This window comes from Bacillus rossius, chromosome 1 (genome assembly GCF_032445375.1).
Source record: "Bacillus rossius redtenbacheri isolate Brsri chromosome 1, Brsri_v3, whole genome shotgun sequence".
Lineage (NCBI taxonomy): Eukaryota > Metazoa > Arthropoda > Insecta > Phasmatodea > Bacillidae > Bacillus > Bacillus rossius.
The window spans coordinates 257,563,992-257,589,375 of record NC_086330.1 but is presented as its reverse complement, the minus strand read 5'-3'; the positions used below and the strand labels follow the sequence as shown (position 1 = coordinate 257,589,375).

Genomic DNA, 25,384 nt, shown 5'->3' with positions numbered 1-25,384 from the left:
GGGTACCTCTTGGCTGCTGCCCTCGCAGCATCCTCTCGTCGGCGCCCTGCGCGCTCGGTGGGACTGCCTGACCTCAGGCTGGTCGGGAGGGGGGGGGTGGGGGTAAAATACCTCGGGGCATGGCTGAGCGGTCATGGTAGTTGGCCCGCTGGGGCATTCGCCCCCTGGGTCCAACCGGTCAATTAGACGCCCAAGTCTCCTTAGCTCGCTCCTCGCACTTCGGCTAAGATGGCGGGAAGTCGTGACAGGTGACATGGTCGGTGACGTGGGGCGTGTGATTGGTGATGCGAACAGTGACATCGGTGATGATGCGTCAGCTCTGATGGTGGGTCGGCACACGTCCTGCGTGTCGGCAGGTGAGGTGATGGGTGGTGGTGTGGCTGGTGCCATGGCTGGTGGCGTAGGATGGGGAGCTGGTGATGGTGGTGGTGATGTCGGTGATGTGGTGTCCATGGTGATGGGTTGGTGGTAGGGTGATTGGCCGACTGGTGACGTGGCACGTGAGGCTGGTGCGCTTGGGGTGGGGGCCCTTGGGCACTCCCTACCCTCAGAGGGATCCTCGGCAGTGGAAACGAGGCGCAGGTCGTCCCTGTGGATTTTTGTGGCCCTACCATTTGGGAGTCTGATGAGGTATGTGGTGGGGCCTAGGCGTCGCAAGACATCACGGGGGGCTGCCCACTTGGGGTTCAGCCCCGTGCAGTAGTTCTTTCTGCCGGACGACAGATGGTGACACCGGGCATAGACCATCTGCCCTGGCTCCAGTGGTGTTGGGAGAGTGGCTGACTGCGGGGTTCGGGTGGCCAGGAACTGGGCTTGGTGCCGTCGTGCCTCTTCCCTTAGGTCAATGGCTGGTGGGCGGGTGACTGCCCCTGCTGCCTCAGCGACCCGCAGCTCGCCCGGTAGGGCGAGGTTCTGACCATAGAGCAGTTCCGGGGGGGAATGGCCGGTAACGGCATTGACTCGCCGGCGCAGGCAGTAGAGCAACTTGGGCAGGTGTACATCCCATTTCGAGTGATCATCCCCCAGGCGGAGGCGCAAATGAACTTTGATGTCCTGGTTGCGTCGCTCCGTCGGGTTCGCCCTCGGGTGATACGTCGGGGTAGTGTGATGCTCAACTCCCCATCGTCGGCAGTCTGCCGCCCAACGTCTCCCTGTGAACTGGGTACCGTTGACTGTTAGTAGCGTCTTTGGGTACCCATAGCGAGGGAACACCTCGCTGTCCAGGAGGGCCACTATCGTCCCTGCGCGTGCGTTGGACACGGCGAACGCCTCTGACCATAGCGTGAACACGTCAGTGGTCACAACGAGGAAGCGCTTTCCCCGGGTTGTGCAGGGGTTGGGCCCCATGACGTCGAGGGCCACAGTATGGAAGGGCTCCTCTGGTCGTCGGGGGCGCTGCTGTTCTACCCCGTCTGCACGGAGCGCCTTGCGTTGCTGACACTGTTGGCAGCTCGCACATGCACGCGGACATCCCGCGCTACCCCTGACCAGTGGAACAGCTTTCGGAGTGCATGTTGGGTCTGTTCAGCCCCTGGGTGGCCGGCCAGATCATGGTCGTGAAAAAATTGAAGGACCCCTTGCCTCGCCGCAGGGGGCACATGGATCTGCCAGCTGTCCATATCACTTGGGGCCCGATTTTGCAAAACCCCGTCCAGACTACGCTGATGGGGCTGAACCCCTTCCCCACACGCGGCCAGGTCGCGCTGCGTGTCGGGGTCGTCGACCTGGGCCTGCCTCACATGCTCCATTAGGGCGAGTAGGGTGGCTGGTGTGTCTTCCTGGGTGGTAGGGTTCGCCCGCTGGATGGCGTAGAGGGCCGCTGGTGCGGGTGCCATGGTGCCGCTGGCTGGTGGGTGAGGTGGTGGCAGGAGTTCCTCCCAGCCCTGGGGGTCCTGGAAGACAGTAGTGGGGTCAGGGTGACGGGACAGCTCGTCTGCCAGCTGGTTCTCCCGCCCAGGGACGTGTTCGACACGGAATTCGAAGCCCTGGAGCATGAGCGCCCAGCGGGTAAATTTGGACTTCCGCCCCTGGGCGGAGTCCAGCCACCGTAGACACTGGCTATCAGTGCGCAGGGTGAACGGCCTCCCCTCGAGGTGGTGCCGATAGCGCCCTAGGGCCCACACCACCGCAAGGCACTCCTGCTTGTTTGCATGATAGCGGCGTTCTGCAGGGCCGAACTTGGTGCTGGCATACTCGGCCACTCGCCGCTCCCCGTCCCCCCCTTCCTGGTAGAGCACCGCCCCCATGCCCTCTTGGCTGGCGTCCGTCTGGACGAAGATGGGTTCGTCTAGGTCCAGGCGTGATAGGGTGTGGCACTCTCTGAATCTTTGCTTCACCGCGGTCAGGGCCTGCTCGGCGGCGGTCGTCCACCGGAACTTTGACTTGGGCGATAGGAGGTCGGTCATGGGTGCGGTGATAGTGGCGAAATGGGGTATGAACGACCGCAACCAGTTGAGCAGCCCCATCAGTTTCTGGAGCTGCTTCCTGGTGCGGGGTGCCTGTTTGCTGTCGATGAGGTCGAGCTGGGCGGGAATGGGCCGGCATCCCTCGGCGCTGACAATATGCCCCAAGAATTCCAGCTCCGCGGCACCGATGTGACACTTGGGCGGCGAGCACGTGAGTCCGTGTGTGGCGAGCCGTTCGAGGACCAGCGCGAGATGGTGGGCATGGTCCTCCCACGTCCGTGACCAGATGATCATGTCGTCCAGGTACGCGGTGGCAAACTCACCGATGTACCCGTCCAGGACGCGGACCATCATAGTCTGGAACGTCGCGGGGGCGTCCATCAGCCCGAACGGCATCGGACAGAACTGGAAGCGCCACCCATCGGGGGCCGTGAACGCTGTCTTGGGACGTACTGGGACTTGCCAGTACCCCGACTTGAGGTCGAGAGACGAAAATATGCGGGCGTCCCCCAGCCCGGTGAGTGCCTCAGTGATGTTAATGAGGGGTGGTGGTGCAGGGATGGTGATGTCGTTGACGGGCTTGAAGTTAATGCAAAAACGGAGAGATCCGTCCTTTTTGCTAGCCATGACGATCCGGCAGTTGTATAGAGATTCTGTTGGCTCGATGACGCCATCCTCTAACATCTCTGTGATTTGATCCCTGATAGCAAGCCGCTCACGAGGTCCAAACCCAAAGGGCTTCTCGAAAGGGGGCCTGTGTGGTATGGTTGGTATGCAATGTTCTGTGATCGTGGTGCGGCGCAGTAGGTCCGCGGCGGCAAACACCTGGGGCTGCTGCCCCAAGACCGCATCAAACATGGGCACATGTACGGGGGGTACACCATGGCGGAGGTCCACCAGGTGGAGGGGCTCGCCCCGCGGTAGTGGGGTCCTGTAGTTGAGTCCATATACCGTCCGTCGGCCCCTGGTCCCCACATGGACCCGCTTCCCCCGGACCTCGACTGTGGCGTCCTCCAGCTCCAACCAGGGCAGCCCCAGGATCAGGTCGTCGCGGAGGTCGTGCACCACTAGGGCACTGGTGCTACTAACAAAATCCCTTACGCCGACCCTTACCTGGGCACGACCCGTCGTAAACGTGCTGGCCCCAGTGGTGGCCAGCTGGACGATGTCGACCTCCCGCACCAGGTCCGCCTCAGGGATGAGGTGGGCAGCGACGTAGGTATGCATGGCCGCGGTGTCCACCAGCGCGGTGATGGGCTGGCCGTTCAGCTCCACCGGGATGCGGATCAGCGCAACAGCCTCGGGCCCCACTCGGCCCAGCCTGGGCCGACAACCCTGGGTGGCCCCCGCAGCAGCATGCAGGGGCGGTGCCGATACCAGGTGATCGGCGTCGCTCGCCGGCGACCTGGGGCAGGCCGCGAACGGGTGAGGCGGGCCGCCCCCACCCGCGCCAGGTGGGTGAGATCCAAGCTGAGTGGCCCCCGCAGCAGCGTGTAGGGGCGGCGCCGACGCCAGGTGATCGGCGTCGCTCGCCGGCGACCTGGGGCAGGCCGCGAACGGGTGGGGCGGGCCGTCCCCACCCTCGCCAGGTGGGTGAGATGGCAGCTGATTGGCCCCCGCAGCAGCGTGCAGGGGCGGCGCCGACGCCAGGTGATCGGCGTCGCTCGCCGGCGACCTGGGGCAGGCCTCGAACGGGTGGGGCGGGCCGCCCCCACCCGCGCCAGGTAGGTGAGACGGCAGCTGATTGGCCCCCGCAGCTGCGTGTAGGGGCGGCGCCGACACCAGGTAATCGGCGTCGCTCGCCGGCGACCTGGGGCAGGCCGCGAACGGGTGAGGCGGGCCGCCCCCACCCGCGCCAGGTAGGTGAGACGGCAGCTGATTGGCCCCCGTAGCTGCGTGTAGGGGCGGCGCAGACACCAGGTAATCGGCGACGCTCGCCGGCGACCTGGGGCAGGCCGCGAACGGGTGAGGCGGGCCGCCCCCACCTGCGCCAGGTGGGTGAGACGACAGCTGATTGGCCCCCGCAGCAGCGTGCAGGGGCGGCGCCGACGCCAGGTGATCGGCGTCGCTCGCCGGCGACCTGGGGCAGGCCGCGAACGGGTGAGGCGAGCCGCCCCCACCCACGCCAGGTGGGTGAGACGGCAGCTGATTGGCCCCCGCAGCTGCCGTGCGGGGGCGGCGCCGACGCCAGGTGGACGGCGTCGCTCACCAGCGACCTGGGGCAGGCCGTGAACGGGTGGGGCGGGCCGCCCCTATCCGCGCCAGGTGGGTGAGACGGCAGCTGAGTGGCCCCCGCAGCAGCGTGCGGGGGCAACGCCGACGCCAGGTGGACGGCATCGCTCGCCGGCGACCTGGGGCAGGCCGTGAATGGGTGAGGCGGGCCGCCCCCACCCACGCCAGGTGGGTGAAACGGCAGCTGAGTGGCTCCCGCAGCAGCGTGCGGGGGCGGCGCCAACGTCAGGTGGACGGCGTCGCTCGCAGGCGACCTGGGGCTGGACGCGAACATCGCGAACAGGTGAGGTGGGCCGCCCCTACCCGCGCCTGGTGGGTTAGACGGCAGCTGAGTGGCCCCCGCAGCAGCGTGCGGGGGCGGCGCCGACGCCAGGTTGACGGCGTCGCTCGCCGGCGACCTGGGGCAGGCCGTGAACAGGTGAGGCGGGCCGCCCCCACCCGCACCAGGTGGGTGAGACGGCAGCTGAGTGGCTCTCGCAGCAGCGTGCGGGGGCGGCGCCGAAATCAGGTGGACGGCGTCGCTCGCAGGCGACCTGGGGCGGGCCGCGAACTTCGCGAACAGGTGAGTCGGGCCCCCTCCAGCTGTGATAGGTGGGCGGGGTGGCGGCTGGGTGGTTCCGCGGCGCCGGGGTGGGTCTCTCGGTGGAGCTGGGCTGTTAATTGGGGGGTGGTGGCCAGCTGAGTCACCGCCCCCTAGACGGAGTTTCCCGGGAGCTTCACCCTGCCCCCTCGCGTTCGCCAGATTGCTTCGCGGGTCGGGCATACCGTGTGCCAGTGGTACTGCTCTGTCGCGCAGTAGCGGCAGCGGGGTGGCCGGCTGTCCTGGGCGCCCTGTGTTCCCCCGCGGTGGTCGTCGCGACGCGTCTGTACCGCGCCACGGTGAGGAGGGCCCGGTAGGGGCATCCCCTCCCCCATCGGGGACGGGTCGGTGGGCCGGTAGTTGCCCCTCGGCGGCGGCGGGCCCGTGTACGGCACTACGGCACGTTCGTCCTCTGCGTGCGCCGCCCCCTTGGTGGACGGGGCTGACCGGGGCGTCGCGACGCCCTTGGCACTGCGAGCTGATTGGAGGTAATGCTCTACGGCTCGTGCTCGTGCGAGAAAAACATCCAGCCCGCAAGTCACCGCTTCGCGCAAGAATGGGCGAAGTTTGGGGGACACTAGCTCCACTATGAAGGGCAGTATGTCGCTAGTTTGACCCCCCGGTGTTAGGCGGCGGTATAGTCTGAGCTTGTTATAAACAAACGTCTCCACCGCCTCCCCGTCCCCTTGGCAAAGGCTGAACATCTCACTCCGACATGTGTTCAGAGCTCGGGTGTCATTGAAGCGCGCCTCCAGCTGGCGGGCGAAGTCCTCCCAGTCCGCGTCGTAGCTGCCCGCCTGGGCCCACCACTCCTGCGCCTCCCCGCGCAGCTGCACGCTCACACGTTCTGCCCGCTCTTCCCGCGGTATCAGGTGCCGCACGAGCCTCGCCTCGCAGGCTCGCAAAAACACGCGCGGATCCTCGTGGTTGAGGCCCGCGAACTCCGGGAGGGTAATAGGCCTGGTGAGGGAGCAGGACGTGGTGGCTAGCTGACCCCCTGGGTGCCCTTGTGCGCATCGCTCGCACCCCCCACACAGAAAAAGTCCGTCCCGGAAATTTACGAATTCCAGCGCGTCTGCGCAAGCGCGGTGTTTAATAGTTCCGCACTGCTGGAATCTCGCTATCTCGCCTCGGTAACCGGGACAGTGGACAGCGGCGCACTGGGGACCCGCTTGGGTTCTGGGTTGCCCCTCCATCTTGACGCGTACCGTTTCGCAGGTGCAGTACAGGTGGGGGTACTCACCGGTGCTGTGGCTGGTGGTGTGCGGCTTACCGCACCCGGCGCAATAGCTCTCCATGGTGATGGCTATGTCCGGCCTCTTGTCCATGCGCGATCCGCGGCTGTCAGACCCGAGCGTAGGATGAAAAGTCGGTGGCGGGCGCGGGCAGATCTGGGAGTGCGCCCCCTTGCGCTTACGACCGAGCGGTCTTGCCCGCATGCACGCGCCTCGCGGTTGTTTACGCGGCCGCGGCTGGTGACGAACTCTGGCGTCTCTGTGATCTTCGGGCGCGCTCGTTTGTCCTCGGCGCGCGATCGGTCGGGGCAGTCCACTCTCTCGCGAGTGGTTTGGCGGGAGGGTGTGAGCGAACGATCTGTACGGGGGGGAGGGGGAGGAACCGTGGAATGCGGGAGGGAGTGAGCGAAAGATCTTAGAGCGGGAGGGGGGTGGTGTGGCCTGATTCACCCGGCGCGTCCCGTTCCGCGGCGCCTGCACGTCTGCGCACGCTTACTCTCCCCTTTGTGCTGTCCCTACGCGTAACTCTGCCGGATTTTCTGCGATTCGAATGGCGTTTGCGGCGTTGTTATGTTGCCACACTAGTTGGGCGCCATTTGATGCCTTCTGCCTTCTGCCAAGGTGATTTTGAGGGTGTGGAGTTGCTTCTGGGCGCCAACTAGCAATAATAGCTACGTGCTAGTGCGTAGCCGAGACTCTTGACTCAGGGCGTGACGTCGCCACGTGGCCGGCAGGCAGTAAGGGTCGTTCCGTCAGAGTTACCCCCGGCTGTTTTACCCACCAGGGACGCTATACTACGGTCGTTGTAACAAATACACGGGGCTCGATTCAAAGTGGTTTATTGTCAGGCACGCTATACATGCGCTGTGTCATGCATGACCCGCTTACTGGGAGCCGCGCTCTACAGGACACGTTTCTGATGTGCTGAAAACTCACGCAATTCCGGTAGAGATGGCAAGGGCGGAGGTCGAGAGGCTCCGCGGGTGACTCGCGTCTCGCCTCCTTGGAGGGCGGTGATTAACTGGCGATGGCTGTGACGTCCGCACGACTCCCCAGCCTCGCTCCCGCGAAAATGTGTCGTGTGCAAAAGTAATCCCAGGCCATGCACGCCGCCTGATCGCGCTAAAGTCCAGAATTACAATTAATATTTAAGCATAGTCATTACTTAATTAATATTGTTTTTTAGAGTGCTGAATGTTAATTTCAAAGTCCAGGTAATCAGGTCACCTAACAGTACCCCCTTGGTCGACTTTCGCGCGGGCGACAGTCGATTAGGCAGGGCAGCTTACGTTCGAGGCGTTGCACCACCCTGCACCCAGGTGCGTTCACGTCGCACACGCTTGGGGCGAGGCGGCGATGCGCCATAGCGGTCTGTGCGGATTCGAGGAGCACTAATGTTTGGCGTCAGCACATACACACTTGTAATACACCTCCTTAATCGTCGAGGTAACACGAATTAAATTTTCATGACTTTCAGTCACGCTTGCAAACCAGTATAAACGATGAAACCCTGTACCAGCTGTTGTTTACTGCTGCACCACAGGTACATTATAGGCTCTTAGCTGGTTGATATTAAACCGACCAATGATACTGCCTGTGATAGTATCACTCAGTGTGTAGCAGTTCTTTTGGTGTACTTCTACCACACGATAGGATCCACTGTAAAGTAGAAACCGTTTTTTCGTCACCTTCTCCCACTTCGAACTTACAGGTGCAGTTTGCCGCAGCACAAGGTCGTTGACTTTGAAGTAAAACTTTTGGCGTTTTGCTACCTGCTTGTTGTTTTATTTCTTGTTCACACCTTTATTCTCTATTCCACACGTTACATCTCCTCCATATTTTTTCTACCTTCTTCCTCCTGCCTCATGGACTTTGCAACTCCATGTGGCCATGATGGCCACTACAATATATCGTCGGTCTAATTAGCAAACCTCGTAACTCCACTTTTTGTCAAAAATTGTTTTTTGGTACTATTATATACTCAGTTATGTGTTCTATTACCATTCCAAAGATCATAACAATAAACAATCCCTATGGGCTACAATCCTATTTTCAGAAAACCTCTTATCTCCAGCTGTCAATTTTCTGCAAATTAGCATACCTCGTAACTCCATTTTGTTAGTAAACAAACACAGTGTTATTGTTGGACTGTCTATTAATTTTTTAAAAATATTATTCTAATTGTTTCGATATTGTTTGAACGTATGGAGCAGGTACATTTTATTATTATCTAACACTTTAACTATTGTCCATCGATTATTTATGCATGCAAAACACTTATTGCAATAAATTATACTTTTCAAACTTTTGTAATACAGGCCATAATATCAAATGTTTTTGGAGGTAATGTCTAAACTATTTTATACAATTTAGCTATCCATTCTTCATTTCAGAATGTCAAGAGCCAATAATGATTTCGGCATGGATCTCATGAGTATTCCTTGTAGAACATCATACATTCTTTACGATATTGGCACTTTCATTGTTTTCTTTTACTGTTTTCGATTTGAAAGCCAAAGATGGCTTCTGTTATCTGTGGGACGAGACTGAGATGGGCCTTGGTTCAAATGAGTTTGCTACAATAATTTGCAACTTCATCTTGTCGCAACTACCTTTGAGGAACGATGCCGACAAATTGATAGTGTATAGTGATGGTTGCTGCTATCAGAACAGAAATGTGACTATCGCCAATGTACTCTTACAGATATCGGTGACAAAGTGTGTAACGATAAAGAAAAAGTTTCTGGAGGTCGGACACACACAAATGGAGGCAGACTCCATGCACTCGAAGAAAAAAAAAAAGCTGAAAAACAAGAAGATTAATGTTCCAGCTGACTACATTGCAACTTGCAGGGAAGCACACAGAATTCCACGTCCATATGAAGTTCATTATTTGACTCACAGTTTTTTTTTTAATTTGATCATGCTCAAGTGTATAGCTCTATCAGACCAGGCAGAATAACTGGGGATCCATGTGTTACCGACATCAGAGCCTTGAAGTACACTCCAGATGGGGTTATTTCCTACAAGTTGGGTTTCACAGAAGAGTGGAAGAACTTGCCTATTCTCAAAAAGAACATTACTGATAAGCCATTTAATCGTTTGCCAGCACTGTACACTGAGAGGCTGAAGATAAAGAAAACTAAATACGACCATTTGCAGTCCCTGAAAACAACTATGGAGTCAGACTATGACTTATTTTATGATAGCCTTCCTTTTCAAAACTGAAGCATTGATTTTCTGAGGGGTAATTTTTTTTTTACAATTTATTGGAGTAATATTTATTGCCTCAGTTATCAGTATTTAAAAGCTAGTTTTATCTTGATGTTCTTTCAAACGAATTCATAGTCAATGTTGATTTTATGTACTATACAATATTGCTGTTGTGTATTGTATACTGTCCTTACTGTTCAATATCGGAAATAACCCTTGTATTGTTAGAGCATGGAGGTAAGAAGTTCTTAACTCCATGTGTTAGAGATACTTTTTTATAATACACGAATAAATTTGGTGCTATAACTATTCATCTCAAAATTGTTCTAATATCAATATTAAGTTTACGCCAATAAGAAGATTTATATCTTATCAAACCTCGTATCTCCATATTTAGTTTGAATTTATGATTGTAAAACCTCGTAACTCCATTAAAAAAAGGTTTAATAATTAAAAACTGACACAGAGTTTGTTAACAAACGTCAGAGGGTGTTTTAACTTTTATGTGATGAATTAAACACATATTTAGTACAAACAAAAAAGTTATTCAGTTTTTTGCTTCTCTTGTAAAATTTGTCTTCAGGGAGTTACGAGGTTTGCTAATTATACCGACGATATATTACATCCTTCCACCTTTACAATTACTTCTTTAGCTCTACATAACTCAACATTACATGATACATATAACAATACTCCACTGCATTTAACCGATGACACACAACCTCTCCTACTCTTATAGTACATGACATTTTACATCAAACAAACATATAAATACTTTATTAACTGACATGTTACATAACCTCACCATCTCTTACTGCAACATAAGAGACTACTAATATCACTCATTACATAACATTACTTCTCTCCTCTCACTCCAGACCTGTGTTTACTCATATTCTGCTAGCCACCTAGGTTTATGTACACATCTCCCCGATCTCGTCCACCTCTCCTTAGGTTGCTCCTTGCTTGGGGTGGTTCCCTGTTCACTCTCTTCAATATTTGGCTCATTTAATTCCCCATTGTTATCCACGCCTACACTGGTCTGTTTATCGGACTCATTCATGTCCCCATTGATATCTACATCGACACTGGTCTGTTTCCTTCCCGATTCCTTTAAATCTATCCTATTTCTTCTGAATTCTCGTCCCCACCTATCACTCACAACATAGGACCGCGGATATATACTTTCCTTTACTATTCGACCTGGCTGCCATGTACCTGTCACCTGCTCTCTCATCACGATCTCTTGCTCCGGCTTTAGAACTGGCAACCTTTTACTCCCCTTATCATAATACGTTTTACTACGCTCTGATTGCTCCATTTTTTGCTTGATCACCTCTGCTGGTTTGATTGTGCATGGCTGTACAATCTATGAGTGGACTTGCATCTTTGTTTTGCAAACTCTTCCCATCAGTAACTGAGCTGGCGAGTGTCCCATATGTTTAAATGGCGTATTCCTGTGCTCCAATAACATGCTCCAGATATCCCCAGAGTGCAGGCCCAGTTTGCGACACATCTGTTTACAGATTCCCACCCCTTTTTCCGCTAGCCCGTTACTCTGCGGGTAATTTGGACTTCTGAGTTTTACCTCAAACTTCCACTGCTCTGCAAACTGCCTGAATGTGTGACTGCCAAATGGTACATTGTCTGCACTTACCACATCTGGAACACCATGTGTTGCAAATATCGACTTGCACTCCCCTATTACGCTAGATTCTGATTTGTCTCTAATTGCCCGCATCTCCACCCAGTTAGAGTAAGCATCTATAACTACCAAGTATGACTGTGTCCCAAATGAAAAAATGTCAGCTCCTACCCTCTCCCATGGTCGTTCTGCTATTGGCCACGGGTGTAGTGGCTCTTTGCAATTCTGCCTACTGACCCTTTCACATGTTGCACAATTTTTCACCCATGTCTCCACATCTGTACTGATTCCTGGCCAGTAATATAATTGCCGCGCCCTTGATTTAGTCTTTTCAATACCCATGTGACCCTCATGAATTTGCCTTAATACCTCTGCTCTACACTCTTGTGGTACAACTATCTTGTTTCCCAACAACACTATTCCTTCCCACTCAGATAGAGCCTCCCTGTTTTTCCAATATATCTCCACCTTCTGCTCTACCATTTTTTTTTTATTCTGGCCATACTTCTCTAATGTAATGGAGCACCTTATTTAACTGCGCATCCGCTAGTGTGTTGTGTTGTAATTCTTGTTTTTGTCTGTCTGCTACAGAATGTTGTCTACCACTACTTGTACTGCATGTGTCACCTCCATATCTTGATTCTGCTCCAGTTGTCCCATGCATGCCCTGGATAATGTGTCTGCTATGTATTGCAACTTCCCAGGGAGATAACAAACATTTACATCATATTCGAGCATTTTTAACCTCAGTCGTTGAAGCCTGGCTGACAGTTTGTTCAGATCCTGCTTGCAGATTGATACAAGCGGCTTATGATCTGTGAATACTGTAACCTTGTGATGGCCATATACAAAGTTGTGAAACTTAGACATTGCAAACTGCACAGCCAACAACTCCTTTTCAACTTGTGCATAGCGCTCTTCGTGTTCATTAAGACTGCGTGAAGAAAAGGCCACAGGGTGGTCTTTCTGCATTAGGCAGGCCCCCAGCCCATCTTTGCTAGCATCCGCAAACACCTGTATAGCCTCTTTCGGATCATAAAATGCAAGCACCGGTTTCCTACACGGCAGCACTTTTAGTTTCTCAAAGCTCTCCTTGTGTTCCAACTCCCACCTCCACTATACCTCTTGCCTCGTTAACATCCTTAAGGGGGCCGACACATGAGACAAGTTGGGGATAAATTTCCCTACATACTTCACCATCCCCAGAAACCTTAATACATCACCCCTACACTGAGGTTCCTTCATCTTCAATACTGCCTGCACATACCCCTCATCTGGTCTAACACCTTCTGCACAAAATGTCTGCCCCATAAACTTTACACTACTCCTTTTAATCTGCACTTTCTTTCTGTTAAACTTAACATTGTATCTCCTAGCGTGTTCTAGCACTGTAACCAGTCTGCTGTCATGTTCCTGTTCAGTTTTTCCCGCTACTATGATATCGTCAAAATATATTTGGACCCCCGGTAAGTCACCAAACAATTCTACATTTTTCCTTTGAAATACTTCCGGGGCCGACTTGATTCCAAATGGCATACGCAAAAATTGGTATCTGCCAAATGGTGTCCCAAACACACATAAATCGGCACTACTCGGATCTAGCGGTACCTGATAATAGCCATCCTTCATGTCCAACACTGTAAAGAAACTGTTGCCTGCCATTTGAGCTGCAATGTCATCCCCTGTTGGTATGACAAAATGTTCCCGTTGCATTGCTGCATTGAGGTGCACTGGATCCAAACATAATCACAATTCTTTATTGGGTTTTTCTACAATTACCAATGCATTAACACATTCAGTTGGTTTGTCCAATTTTTTAACTACACCTAACACTTCCAACTCCTCTAACTTGCTTTTCAGCCTCTCAACTAGTCCATACGGTACTCTCCTCGTAGCCTATATGTGTGGACGTGCACCGTCAGCTAGTACAATTTTATATATGGACGGAAAACATCCTAGACCTGAGAAGACATCCTCATATTCATGAAGTAACTTAGGCATGATTGGCATACTTGTGCTACCATAATTAATTAAATGGACACGTTTAAGTAAATTCAATTTAACACAGTCCCCTAAACCCAGCAATGCTGGCTGACCAGCTACATCTATAACTAGAAACGACACACCTACATTACTCTCCATACCTTTTGATTTACACTGCAAGACCCCAATTCCTAACACATTTATCTTAAATTCTGGATTTCCATATGACAGAATGACAGTGTTGGTCTGTTTCAAATCATCAACACTGAATCTTAACTGTGTGTACATTTCCAATGGTAATACAGATACATCAGCACCCAAGTCTAACTTTACTAGTACCCTCTGCTTATCATTAACTAAAATGTGTTCATACCACGCCCTTGATGTTGTACTGCCATCAACTGAGCTTATGCACACGCGCTGCCGATCATCGTCAGTATCCTGCACCTCACGCACGGAGTTGACTGTCTTACCTTCGTTCGTCCTTAGTCCCTCCTTCCCATCACGTTGTCTACATACCTTGGCAAAGTGATTTTTCCTGTGACACTTCGCACAAATTTTATTATATGCCGGACATCTTACCTTCTGATGATTATACCCACAATTACCGCACCATGATTGCATCATGGGCCGCGGCTGTTGTGGATGAAGTGATCTTGTTGAATTAACGGCTGATGTTATCTCCGCACTCTCCTGCAAGATCCTTGTCTGTTGTTTGCTTGTCTCCGCTGCTTTACACAACGCCACAGCTTTCTTTAAATCCAGTGCCGGTTCCCGTAACAGTCGTTCTTGCACCATTTTGTCTCCAATACCTATTACCACACGATCACGAACCATTGCCTCCCCATCTTTATATTCATATGTCTTGACTGCTGTTTTTAACGCCGTTAAGAAACTGTCAAATGACTGTCCTTCCACTTGTATTATCTTTCCGAACTTGAACCGTTTCACTATCACATTTTTCTGTGGCACACAATACTCTTCAAAGGCATCTACCACTTGCTTATAACTATTGCCAGATGCCTCATCAATGTTAAAAGTATTAAAAATTTCCAACCCGTCATCTCCGATGCAGTTCAACAGCAATGCCACTTTCAACCCATCACCTCCTTTGTCCTTGCCAGATGCTCGTAGAAATATTTCAAAACGCTGTCGGAATCTTTTCCAATTCTCAGCTACATTTGATGACAAGTCCAGCACCTCCGGTAACCTATAAGACCCGTCCGCACTTTGAGTCGCCATGCCTCTCTGCAAATCTACGTTAGGCACAAGCACAATTCACATCTGACACCATGTTTTATTTCTTGTTCACACCTTTATTCTCTATTCCACACGATACATCTCCACCAAGGTCATTAGATACCAGGTCGTCTCATCCCGCTATTTTACTGTTATTGGTCGATCGCGTCTGACGTACATGCTAGACCATATTGCCGCGGGAATTCAAATTAATCACGTGTCTAAATGGCACTTTCTTAAATTTTCCGATTCACATAGACTGGTGTAATTTATGTACAGGTTAAATGTACCACGTGTTTCCGCTAGTAATATATTTAATCTTTGTTATGTTGTCAGTTATTTAATCGTAAATTAGGCTCAAATGTGTATTTTAAAATCTAAACTGGTGTTGTTGGTAAACATTGTGATGCGTGCTGTTCTTGCAATATTCACAACATTGTGTTATTTAATGCTAGTTTGTTTATGCTTGTTACCATTGATAAGTAATTATATTCAATATTACATTTAGCTTCCTTGCTAGATGTTTAAGTGTCAACATGTTATGTTCATTTGCAGTAGTAAACAAACTTTGTAAGTGTATTAAATATCATACAATATAAAAAGTTTTATGGTAATGACTATCCTCCAAAAAATATTCTAAGAATATTTAATGGCCCTTTAACTACCAAATTTCATATTTGTGTGCAGTAATATGATTTTGTCTAATCCATTGCATTCTAACCTGTGGATCTTCCACATGTGATCCCTCTGCCCTTTACCTATCTCTGAGCTTTCCAAAATCCCCTCCCTTTAATTACCTTAACCTATTTCACCATTCTTTCTTTCTCCTCCTTTACAATGTGTCCCACACAAGCTCCATCATCATCACTGATGGTCTATGTATCTTCCTTCTTCCGTCATCATTTCTCCTCCGATATTTGTCACTTATCTCACTACATTGCATTGTACCTTTATAACTCTTAAATGTCCATCGCTAGGTACGAGTCCCAAATTCCTGTGGCATATTCCATATCTGGTTATCACCAGCATGGAAGATGCCTTTTCATTGACTTTTATTTCTCTCCTTTAGTGTCATAGCAGTTAACCCCAGACCCCTACTCCCTTCTTCACCGTCCACTTTTTTTTTTTTTTTTAATCTACTCATAATGCTTTCCCAGACATCTTTCATTATGAAAAGCAAGGGCCCCATGGCACTCCCCTGTGGTACGTACTCCATGTCACCACTCCCTCTTCCTACCATTAATTTAATATTAAGTGAGCTAGTAATTTTGCATAGAAAATTTTATTACAGACCTGTCATTTATAATTATTAATTTAAGTAAAAAAAATTAAACTGCACTCTAAAGCTGTCTGGCCTACTATTAACCATGTCCATTTACATCAGCTGTAATTCTTAAGAATGGTAACTCCTGAGTAACATGGTAAATGATCACTATGTGAAAGGTTTGCTAGGTTAACTAGGATCTGTAATTCTGAAAATGGTAGCTCTAAGTGAAAGATTTATTAGTGTACAATAATAACACAATTATTTTTTTAAAGTAATTAATTCTTTAAAAGATATGTATTTCCCTGCTTAAATTCTTTCATTTTAATCCTTACTCAACTTATTTACCAAAAACTAATAGTCTCCAAAATTACCACATATACTATTAAATTTTGATATAAAATCTCAAATTAAAATTGCAAAACAAACTCCCAGATCATTTACCATGATAAAAATATTTTGGTATTTTGGCATTCTTGGCAGGTACATGTTTCCAAGCTGGTATTCCTAAATATGCTCCTTTCCCACTACGGCCACTACTTACGCACCATAGTGCAGGCAGTAAGGCATACTCAGTTTCTGATTTACCTGAACACTTCTTCTGGAAGAAAACATGCCTAAAACACTGAAACACTTTATTCCTACCTTGTGATACTTTCCAACAAGTGGTCCGCAAATATGTGGCTTAAAACACAAATATCACAGACCATTGTTCAAAGTCTTTATTACATGATACATCGCTGGGTAATTTTATTTCATCTCTTAACATTGGAACGTAAAATTGTACTAAGCCGTTAATGAGAAACAGTATCACATAAACATCATTTGCAGTTTAGACAAACATAATTTTTTTTGAACGAGAGTAACTAGAATAAAAAATATATTTTTTTTAATTTGTCAGAAAATTAAACTACTGGTAGAAGATGGAGCATGAGAATAGTTTTTTTTATTTTGTGATCAGATGTTCACAGTAGTAATCATATTTTGAACTGTTAGTTACAAAAAATTTCACCACAAAATGCCAAACTTCTGCTGTAAGAGGTAGAAAAAGAGGCAGGTTTTTTAAATGTGTAGACAGTGACATTCCTCTAGTTTCAAAGGTTAAATGTGCAAAACTTTATTTGTGTAGAATAAAATTGTACATTTGTATATAAAAAAACAGCATGCAAACAAACATATACACTTAATTTGTATCAATATAAATTTTTATTTACATGTTCGTAATTAATCTCCTTGATTGTTTTTGTAAGATTAATTTTTTGTTACAAGTAAAAAATATATAAATGTTGTAAGACGACCTAGTGAAAAATGACCAAGCTAATAGTAATTACAACAATTATGTGAACAAATAACCATCAATAATATAATCCACTATAACTTTAGTGTGTTAAAATGTAGTAAAAATTTATGTACCTACTTAAAATAATTCTTAAGTGACAGGATTTAAACCTGGAAACTTGTAATCCATAACTACGTACAAACCACTGAGCCAAATAAACATAATAATTTACTGTGAAAAATATTTCATTGTAGGTAAGTGTTTGTATCCTAGGAGTGTAACATCTTTTAAAACTTGCAATATTTATTTTTGTGACTATTAAATTTATTACTAAATGTACTCGTGATTATATTGATGATTTGCATTTCGAAGTCACCATTAATTTAACAGATTTTCATTATTTTTCATGCACATAACACATTTCTCCATATCTTAAATTGTTTTCATTTTATTAGATGCAGTCTGTATACTCTCATCATAATTCTTTACTGCTAGAAACAGTAACAAGGTAATATTTCTCAAATAATTCATCAGAAATATTTCAACACTCCAAATCTGATCCCAGAACATATTTCATTACATCAAAATTCAGTATTTAACAAAATATATAGGTAATTCATAATAATCTACATTTACTTATGCCTATTATAAATTGTGGTGAGTAAGAAGCTATAAAACAAATACAATTAGTCACTATGTTCTGTCATACAAACTACATCAATTGACATGATTTTTTTCTCTAAATATTTCATCAACATAAATAGGCACTTCAAGTATGTTTTATAATGAACACATATTTGAAAGATAAATAAAAAGCTGACAAAAAATACACAAAACTTTATTTTTTACTACAGGCATTATCTCATTATTATTTTGCTTTAATTGCTTTTTTCAATGCAAATGTGTAGGAACTGTTTTCCCAACTTGTAGCTGATCATTTATTACATTAATTTACATAAAAAGTAATTTAATATTTTTTCTGTAATTTTACATATTTGCGAAGTTTCAAATGGTTTAGCGTTAAGTCTCCTTAATGAAATATGTACATAAATAAATTTTGTTACCAAGATATTTATGTAAATGATATAACATTATTTACATGTTGGTTAATACCACCTCTATTAAATGTTAAATTTATTTATTATACTGTTGCCATTAGTTTTTTTTTATAAAAGTCATTTCGCACAAAATCCTGGATAAAAAGAATTAGTGTGGCAGCTAGCCATGAAAATTAATACCATATTTTCTTTATCTCTGAAATTTATATGGCATATGTATGTGTGTGTGTATATATATACATACACACACACATACATTACTATATATTTGTACGAATAAAATATAAACTGCATGGCTTTCAATATCATCACACTTTAATGTGATTGTTAAATGGACAAAGTCACAAGACCCACTTGGCTGACCCAGCCACAGGCTGGAAACAGTGGATGATGATGCTTAGTATAAATTTTGGTGTGTGGTAGACAAATACAGGTTATAAATTGAGGTAAAACTAAGCATGACTCCCTAAATACTTCATTTGGAGCTAACAAGACATATTTTACATCACTAGATTATTACTTGTTACCATGGGCACCCATACCTGGGGCAAAGCACCCCCCCCCCCCCCCCCCCCTTGATAGAGAAAGACAAAAATGTAGTTACGTATAAGTCGTCCAACACTGAAATATTTTCACGTAGAAGATTTTAAATATATGTACCTACTTACAAATCACCATTTGTCTTCCAAAATATTTAAAACACCATATACCTCCAGATCTCACTTCCCCCCCCCCCCCCCCCCCCCCTCAAAATATCACATGGGTGCACTTGCTTGTTACATAAGTATACAAACACATTTGTAACTTTTCCATGCATCTGAATTACTTAGTTTGATATGCTACATATTTTCTATTCATGTTGAAAACAACTGTGGTTAGGTTCAGGTTTTTTTTTTGTTAAACTGCATTAAATCACTGTGGCCCAATTATGACCACAAAACATATTAAAAATTATAAAATGCACAAATATGTAAATATAATAAGAACATAGACAATTACTTGTGAATGTAACAAGGGACAACTCTTTGCAATATGACCAGAGTTATTTATTTAGTTTCAATTTAGTGAAAAACCAGAGAAAGAAAACAATACAATGAAAGAATGAGTGATCTGACAAGCTATGGAATGTTTGCTATTTAAAGATAAACAAAGCAATGACAAATTCATTAAACCAGAAAATGAAGTTTATTAAGTGTGGTTCACATCAAACATACTTTTATTCAATGAACGATGAGCAATATCAGGAGCCTTATTGTTTTCCTACAAACATAATGCATCCAATAACATTTAGTCCTGTCAAACAGATCTAGAAGTTCTATCTTGCGAAGTCATAAGTTTTTGTTAAACAATTCTGTAGCAAACACACATTCTGAAATTATCCATGACTGCAATTTACAAGTAAATTATTTCATATGAAATACAAAAGATTACTATCACTCCAAACACACCCCACAATTTTTTTTTTGCTAAATCTAAATTAAATGACACTTCCTTCAAAAAATCTATAAGCCTACTATTTATGTTACAATTTTTTTCCTTTTCTTGCACACTTTGTTGCTGCTTCTTCCAACACGTTTTTTACTTAGCTGTCGATTGAGATGATTCAATCTTTAAAAAGTCCTTATTCTTACAAATGAAGCAACCAATTTCTTCTCAACAGCAGGCATTTTTACATTACTAAACCACAGCACGAAAACAAAATAAAAACAAGCACGCAATTTCACAGTTTTGTTTACTTTGAAGGTCTAGCGGATACGTCATATCACGGAAACACCCGAACGACCAAACTCGTTTTTCTTCTGTTGAGACGACCTGGTATCTAATGACCTTGCATCTCCACCATCTTTTTTCTACCTTCTTCCTCCTGCCTCATGGCCTCTGCAACTCCATGTGGCCATGATGGCCACTACAATATATATTACACTTGTCTCTTCTCTTCGCTTCCAGGACGAGCTTCGCCGAGATGAATTCTTCGATTTCCTGGAGGCTTGGTGTGTGGTTGTCTCCCGTCTGGTCGCAAGTAGGGATGTAGTGGTGTGGTATTACCTCCGCCCGTACCAGACATATCGCTTTGTGCGGGGTTACTCCTGTTGACATGTGCACTGTGTTATTCATTACGCATTCCACAAGCGACCGCTTGGCACACCAGCTCTGCTGCGCGTCGTGACAATACGCACGTAACATGTTGCCTAGAGTGCGCATCTGGCGCTCCACTGGGTTATTGGCGGGATGCCTAACTGACGATGTGGTGGGCGTGGTTCCCAGCTTCCGTACGCCTTCTTGTCAGATTTCGCTGGCGAACTGCGTACCACGATCAGATATTACGCAGGTCACAGGTCCAATTTCTTCAGTAAACTGTCTAAACTTCCGTAGCACCGTCTTAGCAGTCGAACTCACAATGGCGTATAGCTTCGTGTACTTGTGCACACACACGTCTACCCCCTTGTCTGGTATGTGGATCGCCGGTCGGGGTATACCACCGTCAATCCTTTCTAGTTTGACGCCGGCTGATTGGCTGTGCTAGCCAACCCGGCGCTCGTTGTTGCTTTTGTGGCCTGCTGCAGATGTTGATACTGCGGAGGTATAGGTGCCTGCCTCTCGAAGTATCCCTGCAACTGGTATGGCAACGTAGGTGGAGGGATGGGATATGTGGTGAAGCTCGTCTCGTGATAACGGATGTCGTCTTCCGCACGGGGAGAGAATGCATGTTGTTGTCTGCATTCTCGCTTCTCCGACAGTAGGTCTTGTGTTCCGTGACGAGGTGATCTAGGACGATCGACGTACCTAGATTCCGCTGTCCTCTCGCTGCGGTACTCTGACCTGGGTGGCTGCTGCTCGTAGTTTTCTCCCTGGTGGTACTGTTTGCTTCTCTGCCCTGTTTCAGCTGGTGACCTTCGCCATCGCTGTCAGCATGGTGCCGCTTGCCCCACCAGCTGTCTTGGTTATTGGGTTGCCAGCGCTGTTTCTTGTCTGAAAATTTCCAGCTTGCGGTGGTGACATGTCTCTGGCTGTTGTCGCCACCGCGTTGCCAATGGTGGTAGAGGGGTGGAGTTTTCTGCGCGGGCAGCTTTTCCTGCTGCTCTGTGCCGCTCCTCACCTGCCGCTCTAGTCGGTCCAACGCAAGCACTTGCTCCCTGAACTCAGTTATGTCAGCGAAGTGAAGGCCGGTCAGATGCACCTGGTATTTGTGCCGTAACTGGGCGATGACCATGGCCACGAACTCTTCGTCACTCTTCTCGAGGTCCAAGTATCAAACATGCTAGACAAGTGTGCCTCTAGCAAACTAGTTTTCTTGGCGTCATACTTTTCGCCGTGCAGTCTCGCCCGCAGGTTTCCCTGAATCCGCACGCTCCAGAAGTGCTGCTTGAATTGTTGCTGGAAGCTTTCATAAGTCGTGGTCGTGGACTGACGTACCTCCCACCAGTACTAAGCGTGGTCACGAAGGGTGGTACCTATGCATTTCAGTCTCTCGTCATTTGTCAGGTGGAACATAATGGCGTACTCCTCAAATTTTCGCAAAAATCGCATTGGATTTTCATGCTCGCCACCTGAATAGCGAGGTATGGCCTCAGACCAATGTCGAGCTGGATGATGCATGACTGTGACCAGGTCCAGCACTGGCGCAATCTCTTGTCGCGATGTAGATGGAGGCGTGTTTACGTCTGCCGCAGATGATGACATCATGGCTGCCAGCTGTGTTTGATTACAAAAGGGTGACACATCTGCCAGAGCTGTCAGGTTCTGCAGCCACAGTGTCAGCATTTTCTCCTCTAGCTGACCTACTCTCAGTTCCACCTTGTTACTTAAGTCGTTTTGCATGTGAATGATGTGGTCGATCTGCTCTTCCAGGCGCCGCGCCATATCCGTAGTCTGGAGCTCAACAGTTTCTGCAATCATGGTCTGGCACACCTGTTGTCAGGGGCGGATCCAGGGCCGGGCGACCCGGGCAATCGCCCAGGGCCCCGCGCCTAGTGGGGCCCCGCGTCTGCCCTCACCCTAGCACCTGTCATGTAAGGTGTTCGAAATTAAGTTGTACACCCCTAATGTCTATTAGAACCTCTTTTACATGTATTACCCGCAACATGCAGGGGACGTGTTGGCAATATGCGGATCACATTACCCCTGACACTTGCCAGCCGGCGATGCTGATTAGTGTTTGCTTCAGGTTAGAGTTATCACAGATACGGCGACAACAAGTCTTTGCTCTGAGTATCGTTTTCCTCTGATATATCTCTGGGGAAGGGCGGTGAAAAGTGCATACAGTTGTGTTTTTTTGTTTTATGTTTATATTACTTCTGCCAGTTATCAAAGGAATTGAAAGTATAGGTCGCTATGTAAACCCTAAACTTCCTCTCAACCTTCTAAATTTACGTGACTTTAGTCAGCGGCTGATAATTAGCCTTCCCTTCCCTTTTACAATATTTAAAAGTGGAGGGGGTGTGAACGTACGCGTTACAGACCGATGTTAGTGCAGTGTCGCCAGATCAGTGGAAATATCTATGACTGTAAATTTAAGTGTGTTACTGCTACTTATTATAAACTCAGTGAGTTGATGAATTGTGTAGATTTGATCATGCTTGCGAAGACACCTTTTGATAGTAGCAAAGTTCCTATCACAATCTAGGAAGCTATGACCTCTGACTGGGAAGAAATGCTCTATTTTCTTGAATTTCTTAGAGTCTGTTAAACTCAAAAGAAATTTGGAAAATGCATTGTGGGGGAACTTTTTGAAGCTTTATTTTTTGTAATAAATAGGCCCCACTAGGGTAGCCAAATAAATATGTGCGAGCCCTTCTTCCCTCACGCACACAATTGCTATGTTGATATATGTATAGGCCCCACACACACACTAAAACGTTGGGCTGAATAAAACTGTGTAATAAATTAGATTTCTTAATTGTGTGACTCTTCACTGGCAATGTGGATATAAGGTAAATCACAGTTAGGTGTTACTTGATTGATTTGGAACATACATAGATATACACTGGAGTAGGTGAAATTACAAATAACACAACACAACACTTTGAATATTAAATATAGAATTATTTTATTACCAATGTAAAACTATTTCGAAATTTCAATCTTATTAATATATTTAATTATTATTCATATCCAAAACAACAACCTAACTTAACGGTGACATCATAGTAATTCAATAAAAGTTCAATTACCAGGAGTTATGTTGCGCACATTTAAATATTTTCAAAAGTCTTAATTCGGGTTCGTTGACACTACACAGTTTTTAATTAATGTTTTTAGGGAACTTAAATCAATTTACCTCGGCTAGATAGGTTCAAATAGTTCATCGGCAGAGCTCAGAGCCTCTCATCTATAGGACCACTGAGTCTGTTAATTAAATGTGTAAATTCGTAAAATTTATGTCCAAGTATTATTTAGATCAGCTATAAAGTCAATTTAATTCATGAAATCAATGTTTATAATAAGTTTCGGCGACGATGTGACGTAAAAACGGGAATTTCGTGATTTGTGCATAAGATTAGGGCACAAAAAATCTAGGCACTTTTGTTACTCACGTTAATCACTCCTATAATATTTATCTTTTTAGATAAATCCTGTTTAAGTATTCTGAACTCCCTAATGGTTCATAATTATCATCCACTATCCGGGATGCCTGATGCTAGATAGCTAATTTTCAGGATTTAAAATCGCCGACGTCACGAAGTTGCCGCTCATTCAGCTGGCCATTGTAGAACTCTCTTTCTTACTAGTTTCCTCAAAATAACCAGTAAGACTCCCTTTTAAATGGTGGCCCGTGATTGGCCAAAAGGACCGTTTCAGTCACTTAATTTCTTGCCGAAAACGTAAACTCCGAACGCAACAATTGCGCGGATAACAAAATTTCACTTAAAATTTAAATACATAAATATTAAAAATTATAATTTACATAATAAAATTACGGCGTTAATTTTACCGTTTACAGTTTTCAAGTCCATTAGTTCTTAGAGGGGTATCAACAATACCTCGTTCAAATAGTCCGGTAAAAATCCAAAGAATCACTTTTTCATAGACATACATAACCAAATATTGCCGTTTCTGAAAATAAATGATATTATACATAGAGCAAACAAAAATAAAATAAATCGTAAATAATAATAAATAATTAAACTGTCAAAACAAACATGTTGCAGTACAGATTTTGCCGCCCTTGTCAATTACATTGAACAGTGCTCTTTGACCTGTTCAAAACGGTGCAATGTGATTGGCACTTCCCTTTCTCCGTCGCACAATACACAACACTCTTCGTTGCCTAGCAACGCGCGCACCAAACGACAAACAAAAAAAACAACTTGAGAGAGACTACCTCTCCTCCTCGATTCGTTTTTTACCGTTGCGCGCCTGAAAATCGCGCCTTTTTAAACACTTTTTGTCGGGTCGTCGCTGCTAACAGACCTGCGCGAAGAAGTTCACGGATTTTGCAGTGCAAAATCTTCGAAGGCTGGGACTGCTGCTGCTCTCCGATTGCTCCTGCCTTGAGCCGCTCCTGTTGAGAAGGACTCGGGAGGACTTACTTACTGTGAGTATGATTCACTAAAGGGATTCGAAGGGGTGCAATGTACACGTGAGTCAACAATAGGACGTTCTCCAGGTCACGTCACGGCAGTGGGTCAACGTCCACCTGCGGTGATGACTGCATCCTTGCTGCGACTCCTCCTTCCTGCAGCGGACAGCGGCGTCGAGACGGCGCCTGTCCTCAAAACGACCAACAAACCTGGCCTGGTTCACCACGCGTCGACGGGGTCTGGCGTGGGGCGATGATGCCGTACCAGACAGCACGGCACCTGGCACTGCAGCTGACGTCATCAACTGCTGATGTGGCGGCGTCCAGCCGCCCTGCCTCACGACTACGCGCGAGACGGCGTCGTGGCGTCTGCGGTGCTGATTGCGTGGGGCGAGGTCACCACTTCCCCACAAGGAAGCACTCGTCTATTCCCATCACTGTTAGGTACACAATCGTTGCGAACCGCACTATGTCTAGCTCACTCTGGTGTAACCTTCGCACCTGACTTAAGTATAGGTGTCCGGGTCTTAATCGATAACTTAATCACTATGTGCGTACTTGTACTCTTGCAAATACAAGTGTCTGCAGGCAATACAACTTGTGTACTTGTCGCGGAACACTATGACGTCACCGTTAAAACAAAAATATCTCAAATTAACCTTAAAATTCCTAGCTTAACATATAACATTCACATTATTAACATCATTGTTAGAAAAAATAAATACAATTAA

General features: G+C 47.1%; 1 protein-coding gene across 1 annotated transcript; it reads right to left on the bottom strand.

Moving 5' to 3' along the window:
• Window positions 1-313: 313 nt before the first annotated feature.
• Window positions 314-2,405, bottom strand: LOC134527256 (uncharacterized). Its single transcript, XM_063359775.1, has 5 exons — window positions 2,124-2,405; window positions 1,688-1,892; window positions 1,196-1,412; window positions 886-1,081; window positions 314-541 (listed from the first exon to the last, which is right to left on the bottom strand). The coding sequence occupies exons 1-5, from the start codon at window positions 2,403-2,405 to the stop codon at window positions 314-316; spliced, it is 1,128 nt and encodes a 375-aa protein (XP_063215845.1).
• Window positions 2,406-25,384: the final 22,979 nt, after the last annotated feature.